General features: G+C 30.4%; 1 protein-coding gene across 1 annotated transcript; it reads left to right on the top strand.

The window, feature by feature from the left end:
- The first annotated feature begins 14,567 nt into the window (after nt 1–14,567).
- Nucleotides 14,568–16,535, top strand: LOC115720616 (probable protein phosphatase 2C 25). The gene is made up of 4 exons (XM_030649778.2): nt 14,568–15,237; nt 15,342–15,683; nt 15,796–15,975; nt 16,075–16,535. Exons 1-4 carry the CDS (start codon nt 14,773–14,775, stop codon nt 16,234–16,236), a joined length of 1,149 nt encoding a protein of 382 aa, XP_030505638.1. The 5' UTR covers nt 14,568–14,772; the 3' UTR covers nt 16,237–16,535.
- Nucleotides 16,536–17,202: the final 667 nt, after the last annotated feature.

The following is a 17,202-nucleotide window of genomic DNA, read 5'->3' as shown; positions in this document are numbered from 1 at the left end:
TTTTTTTTAAAAAAAAAAAAACTGCCCCGACCCAAACCCGAACAGGAAAACGAATTCCGACGATAAAAATTCATGGAATCACTCCCATTTGAATCTCCATGCATAAATAAAGAGATTCATGTCGGTTTTAGGCAATTAAAACACGTAAAAATTGGACTTTAACTTTAATAAAAAATTTCTAGTCCGTATGAGTTCTTAAAAAATTAATTTTCAAATTTCAATGATTTTTCACATGTTTAGATCGATCTATAATACTATATGAATATAGTGATGTATATAGAATTCGAAATAAACATCGAAAAAAGAAAAATGAAATAAAACAACCAACGGACCAAAAACTCCAATTTTTTCTAAATGAATCTAAATGCAAAAATTAAGACATTCATATAGATTTCATGCATCGAAAACACGTAAAACAAAGACTTTAAAATCACCAAAAATTTTCGGGTCCGAAAAACTTTTTCCAGAAAATTTGTGAGATTTCTTTGTTTTTCAAAATGAGTTTTCATGCGTAGAACAATCTATATTAATATATGAGTGTATTGATTCAAAATGTATAATGCTGTATAAACATATATACATATATATATACAGAAAAATAAAAATGTACCGTATGTATATATATATAAACATGAAATGTATATATGTGTATATTTATATATAGCATTTATATATAAACAAATATGATATGTATATATAATATGAACACATATGTATATATATACGTAATGAAATGAAAAGAAGAAAATATATATATGAACTGAATGTTTATATAAACAGAATGTATATGAATATATATATAAACTGAATGTATATAGGTACGTATGAAAATGTATATATATAATATGAATGTATATACGAACCCGAAAATGAATATATAATATATATATATGAACACCGTATATACGTATATATATATATATATATATATATATGAAACTCAAACAAAATCAAGGCAGAGATAAAAACCGCTCTGATACCAACTGTTAGACCTTTATATGTATAAACTGAAACATACATGATTATGAATAAAGTGCGGAATTAATAAATTATATATACACTATAATTTAAGGATCAAAATACCTCCAGCCATTGAATCTTTGAGCTTCAATCCCAAAAGTTCTGATCTGCAAAGGAAATTGACTACCATGGGTAATCGGGCTTCCTCGCTCTCTCAACTCTCTTTAGATGGAATTTGCTGTTATGAACAGAATGAGTGAGGAGCTCGGGGACCGAGACCCTATATTTATAGGTGAGATACTCTATCAGTATCTGCGCCACATTAATTGTCAGAATATTTTGACAATTAATTCAGAAAATCAAATCAGGTAATGAATATAGAAATCTGACCATATATAGAATATTACATAATTGATATTGTCCAGATTCAATGAATATAAATATTCATTTATCAGAAAATCAATTATTTATTTATTTCCTTAAATAGAAATTTATTTCTTTAAATAGAAATATATTTCCTTAAATAAAAAATATTCTTATAATATATTCATCCAATGAATAATAATATATCTAGAATAAATATTATATACTCACGTGCTAATATTTTGTAGTCAAACTGGATGTTATCTTATTATACACTATAAGTTGTGTACATGATAACGAAATACTAATACTTTAAATATCCCTACATGGTTGACATTATAATAGTTGTATTTAGTTAATTTGATTGTTGTAATTAAGTAATAAAATATATCATTTTCTTAGTGCAAATATTAAAAAAAAAGTTGGCATATACCTGTTGAGAAAATAATTCTATAATACTTAATAATAAACTATGAAAATAATATTATAATGAAGAGTCTATACACTAAGGAGAAGAACTAATTGAAAAAAAAATTTCAATAAAATATTGGTCCATGAAAATAAAAATTACAAGCATATAAAGTAAATCTAAAATATTAAGAAAGAAAAAATAAAATAATTTAGAAAAAAGTTTCACAATACTTAATAATAGTTCATAAAAATAATAGTCAAGAGAATATAAATTAAATTAAGATAGAAACTTACAAGATGCTAAATGAAAGGCATACTAAAAAGATTGGAAGGAGCCTTGTGTGGATGGGGCTAGAACGTTTGTCATTTCTTGTGTAAGATGATGTTCCTACCCGAGAGGCCAATTTGGACCTCAAGTGACACGTTCGCTTATTATGGTCCTAACCTGCGCAACGTGTGCATTGTCGACTTCCTTGTATGCCATTATTTGGTTTTCTTCTAGAATTGTTTGGGATACTCATACCTTTGTACAATATTTTGGATTATCATGATGTGTTCTAGCTGTTTTTTTGGTACCTGTTTCAGTACTTTGTCTCTGGTCGTAAGTCCGGAACATTTTTGAGGTTATTCTCATTTTATGAGCTTTCACCATTGTTTCATGTTTTATGAGTTTATCTCTAAGTAGTCACCGTAGGGGAGAGTCTAAATAGAGACGAAAACTCACAAAACACTTATCAAATGAAATCTTACGGTGTTAAATGCGTTCAACGAATAACCATCCATAGGGGGACGAAGTCTAGCGTCTCGAGGTTATATTGAAAACATTTAACTTTTGTAAGACCAACAATGGAGATCGAATATCTTAATAATAATCAAGCTCATTATTTAAAGTGAGTTGTATTTTCTTTGATTCTCTTTATTTAATTTATTTATTTTAAATATATATTTATTTAAAATTTCCAATTTAGAATGAAAAATTCTAAATATAAATTTTAATTTAATATTTATAAATTTTACTTAGATGGATATAAAATAACATGAATTATTTCCATCTTAGTAATAATTTCTAATAAATATTTAGAAAAATATTCAATTTAAGTTGTTACAAAATTAATATAAATTAATTTACAACTCAAATTTAGTTTTCTATAAATATATATTGCATTTCGAAAAATTAAAGTATTTAAGAATACAATTTTCGAAAATGCATGTTAAAATAAAAATTAATCCTGGAAAAATTATTCTAATTTAATGTTGGCCCAAAATTAATTAATAAAATTAATTTACAACAAAAAATATAATTTTCCTATTTAATTAAATATATATAAGAAAAATTTCAAATATTTAAGTATGATGATGAAAATCAACTTAAATATTAATTTTCTATTTAATTAAATACACTAGAAAAGTACTTCAAGCAAAAATATCATCTATCTAGATTTTCCTTTGACTAATTAATTCAATTTCTAATAATATACTTTAATTCAATTTATTTTAAATTAATCAATAAATGAAAAAATCATTGATTTAAGTTGATCCAAGAATTAATTAAAATAAATAATTAATTTACAACTTAATCTATTTTTCAAGATAAAATTCGAAATTCTAGCACTTAAGAAATGCAATTTCGAAAATTGATTAATAAAATAAAGAAAAAATATATTTTGAAAATTATTTAAATTTAGTTGAAAAAATAAATTTCAACTAAAAATAATTTTCTATTTAATTAAATGTCATGAAAAAGAAATATTTAAGTATGATGATAAAAATCAACTTAGATATTAAATTTTCAAATTAATTAAATGTATTAAATTTAGGAAATAAATAATTAAGTGTAGAGAAGGCTTAATTATTAGTCTCTAGTTTAATACTAGGAAAAATATACTTAAAATAAATTGTACCAAAATTAATTAATAAATAATTAATTTCACAATGTATAATATTTCCTATTTAATATTAGAAATAATAAGTAGTCTAGAAATAACTATCTAGAAAATATCTTATTTGACTAAGTATCTTTTCCACAAAATTTGAAAAAAATATCTAATTTAAGTTGTATTAGAAAAAATCTAGAACTTAAATATTTTCAAATTTAAATTTAATTAAATATAAAAAATTAAGTTGTAACCACTTAATTTGAAAATATTCCATTTTAAGTTAATATTTGAAAAGATATTAACTTAAAAAATATCTAAAATATTCCATTTTAAGTTAATATTCGAAAAGATATTAACTTAAAAAATATCTAAAGAATCTTAATAACCAATGCCTAAAATTCCTCAACTTAATTTTGAAATTTTAAATCCAAAAGATATTCAGATTTAAGGTTGTTAGTTGTAGATAACTAAATATCAACTCAAATAGGAATATTTAATGAAAAATTTAAATTAAGCTCGAGAAAGAATCTAGATGGTTATAATTCTATATTTAATTAAATACAAGAAAATACATATAGTTTAGCTTAGAATAAAAAATTCTTTAAACTATATTTTTCTTAAATTAATTTCAAAATAAATGAAATTAATTATGTTGCTAATCAATTTTATTAGGTTAAACTAGTTTAATTAACCTAGTACAGTTGATCAAATCAGGCAAATGGGCCTTCACAATTGGGGTGGTTCATGTGAGGGGGTGCTGGGTTCAGTATGTCGTACCCACTACTATGGCTCCCAACTCTCACACAAGGCCCCAAAGAGAGGAATTTAGCCTTAATAAGAATAACTGTTATAAATTGAATAGGCCCAAAAACTAAATGGGCCTAAATAAATTCTATCAAGAACTATGATAATTTATTTTAGCAACAGCAACCTATATGCATCTACAATAAAATTAAACACATAGGCTCACACAGGCACACTTTGGATGGGTCCTATCATGTTGCTAGGTCATACACAGATGAAAGAAGATTGTAAATATACCTGTTACAAATTATTAACTTGACCAAGGGAGCCATCAGATCATTAGATCTGGCAAAAAGTAACCATGGCTATTTGCAATCAAGTAATAATAGGTTTTGAAAACTTACAAACAAGCTAAAATACATACTCCTGCAACAAGGTTAGCTGGATAGTTGGATGCATGATTTATTTAATTTTAAATTAAATAATTAATTTCGAAATAATTAATTAATTAAAAAATAATTTTTTGAAAATTTTTAAATTTTTTTTTGAATCATTCAAAATTTAAAAAAATTTAAATTTAAAATTAAACCTACAATTTTGAAAAAAAATTAGGTTTCAACCAACCTAAATATCATTTCAAAATTTGCTAACTACTTTTAAAATTTAAATGTTATTTTATAAATAAAAATTAGAAAAGATAAGTTAAATATCTTTTTCAGATTTTAAATTTAATTTAAATAAATAAAATAACAAAATTTAAAAGTTATCAAAATATCTTACATCTATTTAAAATTACATGATTATAATTATCTTATTTTAAATTTAAATAAGGTCAAAATATCTAAAAAAGATTTAATTTGAAAAATATATATAAAATCTGACCTTAAATTTAAAATTAAGATAAGATATAATCAAATTTAAAAATAAGATAGATTTTTAAGCAAGAAGATAGATACTAATTCTATTCAAATTCAAATTACACTAATATCTTGAATTAAATTTAAAAAATATTAAATTAATTCAAAATGATAATTAGAATTGAATTAGGAATAGTAATAGTATAAATACAAAACTATACAAAAAATTGGAAGTTAATTCCATGAAAAAGCATGAAAAATCGAAGAAAAACGAAAAAATTGTGAACTGTATGGACAGTTTTCGCGATCGCAGGAAAATTTCAGCACAGCTCCGATTATTTTGAATCTTCAAAAAATCATAACTAATTCAAATAAAATCAAAATTGAGTTCTGTAAAAGGCTAACTTGCTTAATTTTTTCCATACTATCCAATAAAAATAATTCCAGAAACAGAATCGCAATTATTGTTCACGAAAATTTACAAACATCAATCAATCATCAAATAACACTCAATACAACATGATACCATCCAAAAACATACAAACAATCGTTTTAAAGTCCAAATTTCTTGCAAGTAAATCAATTACCATGGCTCTGAGGCCAGTTGTTGGAATTTATTTTACCAGGATCTTAGATCTACTCACAAGTATGTTGTTTAACACCCTAAATATGAACTTTCTAAAACGATGAAATAAACACATATAAAGTTTAGGAAACCTTACATTGGGTGCAGCGGAATAATATGACTCCTTCCGTTCAGATATCTAGCCCTTGATTCCTTTCTGTAGCAGAGCATTATCAATATCTGAACCTGGATCTCTTTCTCTGAATCTTTGATGCTGAAACCTCCTTCTTGCTGAAAGTCTTTCTTCACGATCTTCCTCACTATGATTGAGGTATCACTTGCTGTGTGTGGGCACTACTCTTACACTAAGAATTTCAAAATCTCAATGAGGAAGAGAGAGAGTGGGTTCAGCCAAAGATAGGGAGAGAGAAGGCTCAGGTTTTTCTCTGAAGGAAAAATAGAAAATTTAAGTGTAATTTTTCTAAAGCCTTCACTATCTATTTATAGCATTCCACTAGGGTTAGGTTTGAATTATTTGACATTAAAGTAATAAAAATATCAGTTTAAATTGCCTACAAAAGTGGCTGGCCATGCTTAGTGGATTTGGGTCTCACTTTTTGCAATTTTGCAGTTTTACCTTTTCTGCATCTGATTTTCTCAAAAACGCCAATTTTCTAATTCAACCATTTAAATGCCAATTCTAACTATTTAATAACTATAAATAATTATTAAATAATATTGTCATTTATCATATTTATTAATTGAACCATACAAAGTATCATAATTAACAAATATGCCCCTATAAACTCTTTCTTTACAATTTCGCCCTTACTTAGTGAAAATTTCACAAATAGACATAGTCTAATTTGAGAATTATAATTGATTAATCAAAACCAATTACATGAGTCTTACAAGCAATATTATCTCAACTAGTGGGGGGACCATGGGTCTATATAACCGAGCTTCCAATAAGTAGATCAAGAATTTAGCACTAAAATTCACTAACTTATTAATTCTTCGTTGAATCCACGCATAGAACTTAGAATTGCACTCTCAGTATATAGAATGCTCTATATGTTCCACCATATAGACACATCATTAGTTATCCATTGTTATAATCCTAATGTGATCAATGATCCTCTATATGAATGATCTATACTGTAAAGGGATTAAATTACCGTTACACCCTACAATGTATTTATTCCTTAAAACACTTGACCCCGTATAAATGATATTTCAGCTTATGTGAAATGAGTACTCCACCATTTATGTTCGTTTGGTCAAGCTCGAAGGAGATCATCCTTTGCTTACTATTCGCCAGATAGAAGCTATAGATTCCATGTTTATGATAGCGCTCCCACTCAATTGCACTACCGTGTTCCCAAAATGTACGTATCACCCTGACCTAAAAGTAGGCTTAACTAACAAATCAAAGAACACGAATAGCCTTTCAAGATTGAGCCTAATCATAACAGGATTAAGAACAGTTGATCTAGGATCAACTAGGCGATATTGACTTGAATAGATATTACGGTAAGTTTAATAAATCTAAGTCAAAGTTCAATATCGGTCCCTTCCGATGCATACTCCATGCATCCAACATGAGCTTTACTTTAACCAATGCTCTGGAAAGAACATAGCATTTCTCCAAATGCAAGTAAACTCTGTTGTAGATTATCATATCAGTAAAACCCTATGTTTGATAAATCTAGGAAACTTTATTCACATAGTCATGTTTACTTTCCAATGTGTTGACGGCACAATAAACAGGATCAAGTATGTGAAAAGGGTTTCAGATGAATTTATACATTATGTACATATAATCATGAAATAAATCATGTGAACCATGCAACATTAAATGTTATTTCTGATCTATATTAATAAGTAAATCTGATTATATTGAAATGAGTTTTATTTAGGGCATAAAACCCAACAGTATTAGCAGGTAAAACTAAGGACTTCACGATTTTGAGCAATGGAATGTTACTATTCAAGACTCGGGTATGTGTTCCGAGTAATGTTGACCATTAAAAAGAAATAATGGATGAAGCACATACAACACCTTATTCATTGCATCCAGAAACTACCAAAATGTATCAAGATTTGAAACCCCATTATTGGTGGTACGGGAGGACGAGGGATGTAGTTGATAATGTGACTAGATGTTTAACTTGCCAGCAAATTAAAGCAGAACATCAGATACCGGCGGGGTTACTTCAACCATTAGCACTTCCTGAATGGAAGTGGGAAGATATTGCGATGGACTTCGTGGTTGGGTTGCCCAAAACCACGGGTATGTATGATTCAATATGAGTCATAGTTGACCGTTTCACGAAGTTTTTTGCCTGTGAAAATGACCTATGTTGTAAATCAATATGCGGAATTGTATGTAAAAGAAATAGTTTGTCTCCATGGAGTTTTGAAATCTATTGTTTTGGATAGGGATCCCAAGTTCACATCAAAATTTTTGGTGAGTCTGCAAAAAGCCATGGGTACCAACCTAAAGTTTAGTACAACCTTCCATCCTCAAACAGACGAGTACAGTCTGAACGAATCATCCAGATGCTTGAGGACTTATTACGAGCTTGTGTCATTGACTTCAAGGGTTCATGGAATAAATACTTACCTCTAATTGAGTTCTCCTACAACAATAGTTACCAGAGTACTATAAGGATGGCTTCTGAGATGCTATATGGTAGAAAATATCGTTCTCCAATTCATTGAGACGAAACTGGAGAACAAAAGTATCTAGGCCCTGAATTAGGTCAGAGGACAAATGAGGCAATAGACAAGAATAAAGCTGGAATGCTTGCTTCGCAAAGCAGGCAGAATAGTTATGTAGATTCGAAGTGCAAAGACATTACATTTCAAGCAGGAGATCACGTCTTCCTGCGAGTTTCACCAATGAAAGGTATTAGACGTTTTGGAAAGAAAGGCAAGCTAAGCCCTAGGTTCATAGGGCCTTTCGAAATACTGGAGAAGGTCGGTCATGTGGCATATCAGTTGGCCTTGCCACCAGCATTATCAGCGGTGCACAACGTATTTCATGCTTCGATGTTTAGAAAATATGTATCAAACCCAATGCATATTCTGAGTTATGAAGCCCTGAAGTTACAGCCGAATCTGTCTTATGAAGAACAGCCAGTGCAAATCCTGAATAGAAAGGAAAAAGTTCTTCAAAACAAAACTATAGCGTTAGTTAAGGTGCTATGGAAGAATAGTAAAGTGGAAGAAGCTACCTAAGAGTTGGAGTCCGACATGAGGACTCAATATCCAGAGTTATTCAAGTTAGATTTCGAGGACGAAATTTTTTTAATGGGGGAATAATTGTAATGACCGCATGATTTAGAAATGGATTAGTGGAGTTATAAATACTAATTTTATTATTAATAATAATTATATGTGAATATGTATGTTAAATGCAAAATATGTTATTCTTGCAATTTTAGCTTGGTGGCGATGGATAATGCAACAGAGAGTTATTTAAGTCACATGGGTAAACTTAAAACCTTTCATTATAGAGAATTACATTTTGTTAAGTTCAAGATTTGAATATAGGCGGGGTAATGTTTTTGGACCATTTTAAGCCATTTATTGAGTTGGACTTTAGAATAAGGGTAGTTTGGTCTTTTTAAACTTTATGGTATGGGTGTCATTTATTTAGGGTGGCAGCTGACCCTTTTCTTTTTTTAAGTAAAGTATAATTTTAATAATAGTATCATAATTTTAATTGGAGTTAGAAAATTAAGAAGAAAGGCAAAAAACCTAGAGTATCTACCCTTTTTCTTCTTCTTCTTTCGAATCAGCCCAGGAATTGAGGGGAATTAGTGTTTAGCACCATATTCCTTTGGAATTTCAGCTAGGTTTTGAAGTAAACCAAGTGAAGGTAAGCTCCTTGAACTCTATTCATGATATTATTAAGGTTTTGATGTATTTAGGATTGTAACTTGAGAATTTTGGTTATGATTATTTGGGTTTTGGTTAGGGTAGTTTTTTGTAGGTTTCAATTTATAGGTTTATTTGTGCTATTGTTGTTGGTTAATTTTGAGGTTGAGCTAGTTTGAATTCTAAGAATCTAAAACTTGACTCAACAATGGCATGTTGAGTTTTAGTGTGATTCTCTTGCTGTTATTGTGTGAAAACCGCTCTAGAATGTTTACACATGTGTTTTGGAAAATATGATTGGATTTAAGGAAGTTTTGGCTAAGTTGTAGAATTTTTGGGGTTTCTTGGTGCCAACCGGTCGACCGGTTCACAGGAAAGACTCCTAAAAGCCCATTTTTATCCAGTTTGTGTTATTTTTAGAGCCTAGTTTGGTGTTTCCCCTGATATTTAGGGCACTGCTATGTTGTTTGTCTTTAAGGCTACCCTTTGTTATAAGTTTAGGGTTTCGAAAAAAGTTGTCCAAGTAATTTACCCGTTTATGTAAATGTGACATAGGACATCCGTTCAACTCGTGAATTTTCTATTCAAGTCGACCATCACGCTTGAATCAGAAAATAAGGTAAGATTAACATAAAGTATATATATGTATGTGTATGTGAATGCATGTTAATTATATTATTTTACACTACCAACACTAGACTAATTATAATACTGAGTGTATTGGTATAGTGTACAGTGCTTAAGGGTATGTTACGGTGTTACCAACACGAGTACAAGTGAGTTCGGAGTGCATGTAATACAACACTCAGTAGCACCTGAAAGTATAATATGGCCCTACTAACACAAGTACAAGTGAGTACAGAGTGCATGTGGTACAACACTCAGTAGCACCTGAAAGTACAATATGACCCTACCAACACTAGTACGGAGGTGGTACTTCAGTGCATGTGGTATAGAGGTCGTACTTCTGTTAAGAATGTTCTTGACCATTTGTTGAGCCTTGTAAGCAGGCACAAGAGGGCCTAGATACAAGTCAATATTACATTATATATTTTATGTGTATCTTAGTGAGTTTGTTGACTCATCAGTGTGCTACCATGTGTAGGTAAAGGAAAGGCTAAAGCGGAGGAACAGTGAGCTTGAGGCTAGACAATGATTGTGCATATTGCAACAATACAACCTGGAGGGTTTCGGTCTTAATGTATTTTGGGTTTATCTTTTGTTGTCACTATATGACATGTAAAAAAATTTATATGTATATTTTGTATTTTTCAAAGGTGGTTTTAATATGGGATCCCGACTTGTAAAACTTTATATGTATATCTCTATATGATTATAATTAGTTTTATATGATTAAAGTCTAAATCCCAGTAGTTTTCAAGTATGGGTGTTACATAGGGGCATGCGTTAATGGGATAAATTTCCCCTCCCTGCGAGAAGGGCTACACTAGAGAACTCGCGGTATCAAAAGGGACCTCATAATATTAGGTAAAAGAGGTACCTCGTGGTATTGAAAGAGGCCTCATTGTGTTTAATAAAGTCGCAGTATCAACATAAGAGGTGCAAACAAACACCAATCAATGAAAATAGACGGTCAAGCATTCAAGTGCCATTAAAGCGGATGCCAAATGTATTTTATAATCGATGTAATCAATGCAATTAATAGGCCTATTATTATTTGTAATGATTTTATTCTGACCAAGCTATTGTAGCCTTCACCTACTCTCTATAAATAGGTAAACCCCCTCCATTCAAAGGGGGCTAGGCTGATCATAATAAAGAAACAGAGTAAGAGATCTCTTTCAGTAGTAGATTAGGCAGGCCAAGTCCTGTTGAATCACTATATTTTTCTATGTTTTTGTCTATTATTTGCATATATTTTATATTATATTTTTAGAGTACTCCCTATTCTAAGTGAGTATTCGCATAATTTGATATTGTCTAAATTTTTTTGATAACAAACACCCTAAACACGTGCGAAGCACGTACTAGCTAGATATATCAATTACCTAGTATACAATATAAGCTATACAAGTTGGAGTTGTAACATTCTCTCTTTGGATCATAAGTTCATAATCATAGGCATGTGAAAAGTGGAGCGAACAAAACCCACACCCGAAACTCCTATTTTGGTGTATTTTTATTTATATATATAAATATGTTAAATTTATTTTATTGAGAGAAAATACTATATTTTGAAAAAATAAAAAATAAATTAATTTTTGTAATCATATACTAAGAAAAATATTAATTTCTGTTAGCCTTGGAAGCAATCTCTAAGAAGCATACTTTTGTGTTGATTGAGAGTGACTTTTAGACAATTATCAATGTGCTGAAAGAAAATTGCTCCTATTGGATCATTGGTAGCTATGTAATTCATTGTAAACATCTCTCGAATATTTTGTTAAGTTGTTTTTTTTTTTTTTTAATTTTTAGACCGTGTAATTTTACGCCTCATAATGTAGCTAAGTGGGCGTTCGCCAAAAGTGTAACTAATATGATCAATCTTGTCTATATACCAAATAACATTTTGTGTAATGACTATAAAATCTAATTTGTAGTATTATTCCAAAATCACTTTTATTCAAAATAAAAATATTAATTCTTTCTTAAAAAAAATCAATTTATGTAATTTCTTTTGTACCGGACTCCAAACTAATTGAGATGATAGCTTTTCATTCTGCCCACCATGTATTCCAAGTGTTTTATACTTTTATTCTGTATCGTCCACACATGTTATTGGGATAATGTTATATATAATTTTTGTTAGTTTATTCAATCATGTTTTTGTTATAATGTTGCTCAACATCTTTATGTTTATCCAATTAAGTTTATTATTCGACTTTTGGTGTGCTGGTTCACACTAGTTCACAGTTTACAGAAACACTCTTTCAATTAGATATACATATAAGAAAAATAATAATAACAAAGCTATTGATCGCACGTTTCTAATTTGGTTGTTGTTATTTTTTTCTTCTAAAAAATTAGGGGTGTTTATTGGATTACATTGAATGAATTTGAACTCATCCGATCCAATTCAATTATTTATTGGATATTGAATTTTTCTATCCGATCTAATCCAATTTATTTTAGCCACTTTTAGACTGATTTCATTAAAAAAAAAATGAAAAAACATAATTTAAAACCTAATAATCTAACATAGATAATAAAATAATATATAAAATATTAAATAAAATAATTAAATATATAAAATTATAAATATTAAATATGATTGGATGGACATGGAATGATATTGGATTGTATCGGTTCGATTATTCATTGAATCATCCAACATCCGAATGGATTTTTAAAATTTACATATTGAATATTCCATTTTATTAGATCGATTGAGATTGGATCGATCGATTAGAATTGAATGGAATGAATTTCTACACACCCTTAAAAATAATGGATTTGGTTTGTGTATTATAAGGCACGAGAGTTATATGAATGAGAACATAAAATATTATTTTGGGCGATTGACAACTATATGTGCAGAAAGTATGTGCTTAGCGGTGGTAGCTAGAGATCATTTTGGCTCGGTGGTCCGAATTCACACAGATCATTTGGATTTCTCAGATGCTTTGTGTGGAGAAGCAGCGGCTTGTTGTGCAGCGGTCTCGTTGGCTCTAGAGGAAGGTTTTAAGTTTATTATGGTTGAGAGTGACTCGAGATCAGTTATCAATGCTCTTCATGGATCGGAGTCTATTTGGGCGATTGACAACTATATCTCTTTTTGTGTTAAGTCCTCTCCCTCCTTTTCTTGTTGTAATTTCATGTATGTTAACAGAACTTGTAATTTTGTTGCCCATAATGTGGCTAACTGGGCTTTTATTAACAAGTTGTATGGGATTATTCCGGTTTCTTCGGTTCCGGAGAACCTTTTATGTAATAATGAGAGTATGCCTAACTACATTTATTAATGACACATTCACGCTTATTTTCAAAAAAAAAAAAAAAAAAAAAAAAAGAACATAAAATATTATTATTTTTATTAGCGTGTCACTTGACTGTTAAGTCGGCTGAACGAGTTCGAAAGTGAACATTATTAATTAATTTAATATTATAGTAAAACATGGTCGTGAGGATGCTTATGTGTCAAAGATGGAGAGACTCTATATTTGAGTTCTTCAACTCCAACGGTTACTACCACAACCTTCTTCAATGTGTTCACAACGGTAACTTCTGCGAAACCCCCCAAATCGTAATGAGGCATGGGGCCCACCCTCTACACTCTGGCAATTATGATTGGCTCGACCTTGTACTTTGATTAAGTCGAACATAACGGTCTTTCCCTTATCAAAGAAGGCAAATTACCATTTTGTTTTATTATTTCTTTTATTGGCCTAAACTGCAATTTAAGTCAAGAACACCACTACTTTCACTGTTTCACACTTCCTCCAATTACCTAATCCAAATGTATAACGTGTTTTGACCCTTAGTTCTATAATTATTATTATCTACCTCATTCTCATTCTTCTTTCAAAGACATTTTTACCCCCAAGAAGCTCTTCAAGTCTTTAATTTTGATTAAAATTAAAAAAAAAAACATGTGTTTTGGCCAAAACATTACATGAATACTACAACGTTATTTTATATTATTATTTATATATAAATATAGAAATTACATATTGGAAAAAACTTAGGGTTAAATTCGGCGTTGGTTTAGTCAAATAAAAACTGCATAACTTTTGGTAAAATTGGTATAAATATAGCATTGGTAATGGTAATTAATAAAAATAAATGCCTTTTCAAAAATAGAGGATAAAAAGAGGGAACTAATTTACGGGTAAGTATTCAGTCAAGAACAAAAAAGAAACAAAAATTTGTTCTAAATAAGGGTAAATACGACATTTTCAATAGAGCCCTCAAATCATTGGTCGAAACTTTCGTAAGGACCGCTCTTTAAACACGGGAAGAAGAGAAGAGAGACCCCACCATCACGACCTTCGTCACCTCTTGGCTCTTTGTATATTAACCATTTTTTGCTCTCTCTTTTCTATTCAAATCAAAAAAATAAATTATATCTAAAAACCAAAACCAAAAACAGTGAGAGAGCAAAAAATCGATAACATAACGTTAGGATCTGAAATATTTAAGAACAAAAAACATGTCGTGCTCCGTTGCGGTTTCAAATTCGCCGGTCTTTTCACCATCGTCGTCTCTGTTTTGTAACAAAAGCTCTATGTTATCTCCTCCCGAAACGCTGACTCTAACATTGTCTCACTTGAAGCCCTCACAAGGTTCTTCTTCGTCGTGTTCTGCTTCTTCCCCAACTCCTTCCTCGCCTTCCTCCCCCTTTAGGCTTAGGATTCCCAAGCCTCCCACAGGGCTTTCCGGTCCTGGTTCGTCGTCCCCGAGTACTGTCTTCAAGAGAAAGAGGCCCACGAGATTGGATATTCCGGTTGCATCTTGGAGCTCAGCTGCTCCTCCTGCGACGCCTTCACCGGCAACGTGGAGAGAGCTTGTGGAGATTGAAAATGATGGGTATTCTGTGTATTGCAAGAGAGGGAGGAGAGAGGCTATGGAGGATCGGTACTCTGTTGGTCTCAATCTTCAAGGTGATCCCAAACAGGTAATGGCTTTTTTTTTCTTTCTAAAGTTTCTTTTTAATTATCAGAATCTAGAGAATTGAAATCATGCCAATATTAATATGGTGTTGTAATTTCTTCTTTGCAGGCTTTCTTTGGTGTATTTGATGGACATGGAGGCTCAAAAGCTGCAGCATTTGCAGCTGATAACTTGGAAAAGAACGTATTGGCTGAATTAGTGAGCAAGGATGGTGATGACCACATTGAGGAGGCAGTTAAGCATGGTTACCTGAACACAGATTCAGACTTTCTTAAACAAGATTTTCGTGGCGGTTCTTGTTGTGTGACTGCTTTAATCAGGAAAGGTAACCTTGTTGTGTCAAATGCTGGAGACTGCCGCGCTGTGATGAGCAGAGGTGGTGCTGCTGAGGCTCTAACATCTGATCATCGGCCCTCCAGGGAAGATGAGAAAGAGAGAATCGAGAACACGGTGAGCAATTAAACTCATCCCATCAAAATTTTGTATAATCTCTTATATTATTGTATTAAGTTTTTATGAATTAAGACTGATGTTTACATTGATTTTCTTTTTCTTTTCTTAGGGCGGGTATGTTGATCTTTGCCGTGGCGTATGGAGAATCCAGGGGTCTCTGGCTGTCTCTAGAGGGATTGGAGATCGTCACCTTAAACAATGGGTGATTGCAGAACCGGAGACAAGAGTACTTCAAATCAAACCCGAGCACGAGTTCTTGATTCTGGCCTCAGATGGATTGTGGGATAAGGTGTGTGAGTTTGATCAATTTTACTCAATTCTTATTATATATGTTTGTGTCTTTAGTATCAAATGAACTTACAAAATTAATTCTTTTGTTTTGTTTCAGGTTAGTAACCAAGAAGCTGTAGACACTGTTCGCGGTTTTTGTGTAGGAGTTGAGAAGCCAGAGCCATTGTTTGCCTGTAAAAAGCTTGTGGAAGTAGCTGCATCGCGAGGCTCTTTCGATGATATTAGTGTAATGCTAATTCAATTAGGGTGTTACATATGATTCCATAGTTCATTAATAGAAGACAACCAGCCTAACACTCTGATGTTGTTCTGTTTTTACTGTTATGCTGATGTTGGTAATAAACTGCAGGCTAAGTAAGATAGGGATGATAATGTTGGTGGTTAAATTATATGTAGTGATTATTCATTTGTAAATGGTTTTATATTTAACTTAGTTTTGGGCAATTTTAGCTCCCTTTAGTTAGCTAAGGGACTAAAGATTGAGACGTAGTCAGATCACTGATTGTATTCTTTATTCTTTGATTAATTTATTCTTAACCATTCTTTTCTATACAAAAATTGTATTATTGTTATTGTTATTGTTATTCTTCTGAATCTCGTAAAGAATATAAGACTAACTCAAACATGCACATTATATTAATTCTCTACTTCTATGGAAGATGTGATAAAAGCACTTGCTCGGTCTCAATTGACCAACTTCTAATAATTTCAATTATTCTTGGCAACTAGAATCTTTGTTTATTTCATGATTAACACATTTGTTACCAAACAATTTTATTATCTCTTTTTCCTCATATGTTGACCATTTATTTATATCATCTGTTGCTGACAAAAACAATGGAAAGAGAATCCAGAACATGTAATATTTGAGGTTTTTGACTTTATAGATGATGCTTTCAAAAAGCTTTTGACTAGGTCAGCAATTTTCTATGAACCGGACTTTGTTTTTGTTTTTATTAATTTTGATTGAACGACTTGACCGGTCCTAAATAAAACGATAGCGGTCTGTTAGGTGTCAAGTTAATTATGTTAATTTTATTTTAATTTTTAATTTTTTTTTAATATCATAATTTTAAAATTAATAATATTCATTGTAGTGATAATCATTAAACTTTGAAAGCATAATAGTGATTTAAATAAAAACAAAAATTATTATATGTGATATTATTAAACTATCAAAAAATTCAAATTTAATTTAAAATAATATTAATTCTAAATACCAAAA

The sequence above is a fragment of the Cannabis sativa genome, chromosome 2, assembly GCF_029168945.1.
Source record: "Cannabis sativa cultivar Pink pepper isolate KNU-18-1 chromosome 2, ASM2916894v1, whole genome shotgun sequence".
Classification (NCBI taxonomy): Eukaryota; Viridiplantae; Streptophyta; class Magnoliopsida; order Rosales; family Cannabaceae; genus Cannabis; species Cannabis sativa.
Note: the sequence above shows the minus strand (reverse complement) of the source record. Positions and strands in the feature narration are given on the sequence as shown.

Coding starts and splice junctions, on each gene's coding strand:
- LOC115720616 (XM_030649778.2), top strand. CDS start 14,773: ATGTCGTGCTCCGTTGCGGTTTCAAATTCGCCGGTCTTTTCACCATCG. Junction 15,238..15,341: donor TTCAAGGTGATCCCAAACAG/GTAATGGCTTTT, acceptor TCTTCTTTGCAG/GCTTTCTTTGGTGTATTTGA. Junction 15,976..16,074: donor CAGATGGATTGTGGGATAAG/GTGTGTGAGTTT, acceptor GTTTTGTTTCAG/GTTAGTAACCAAGAAGCTGT.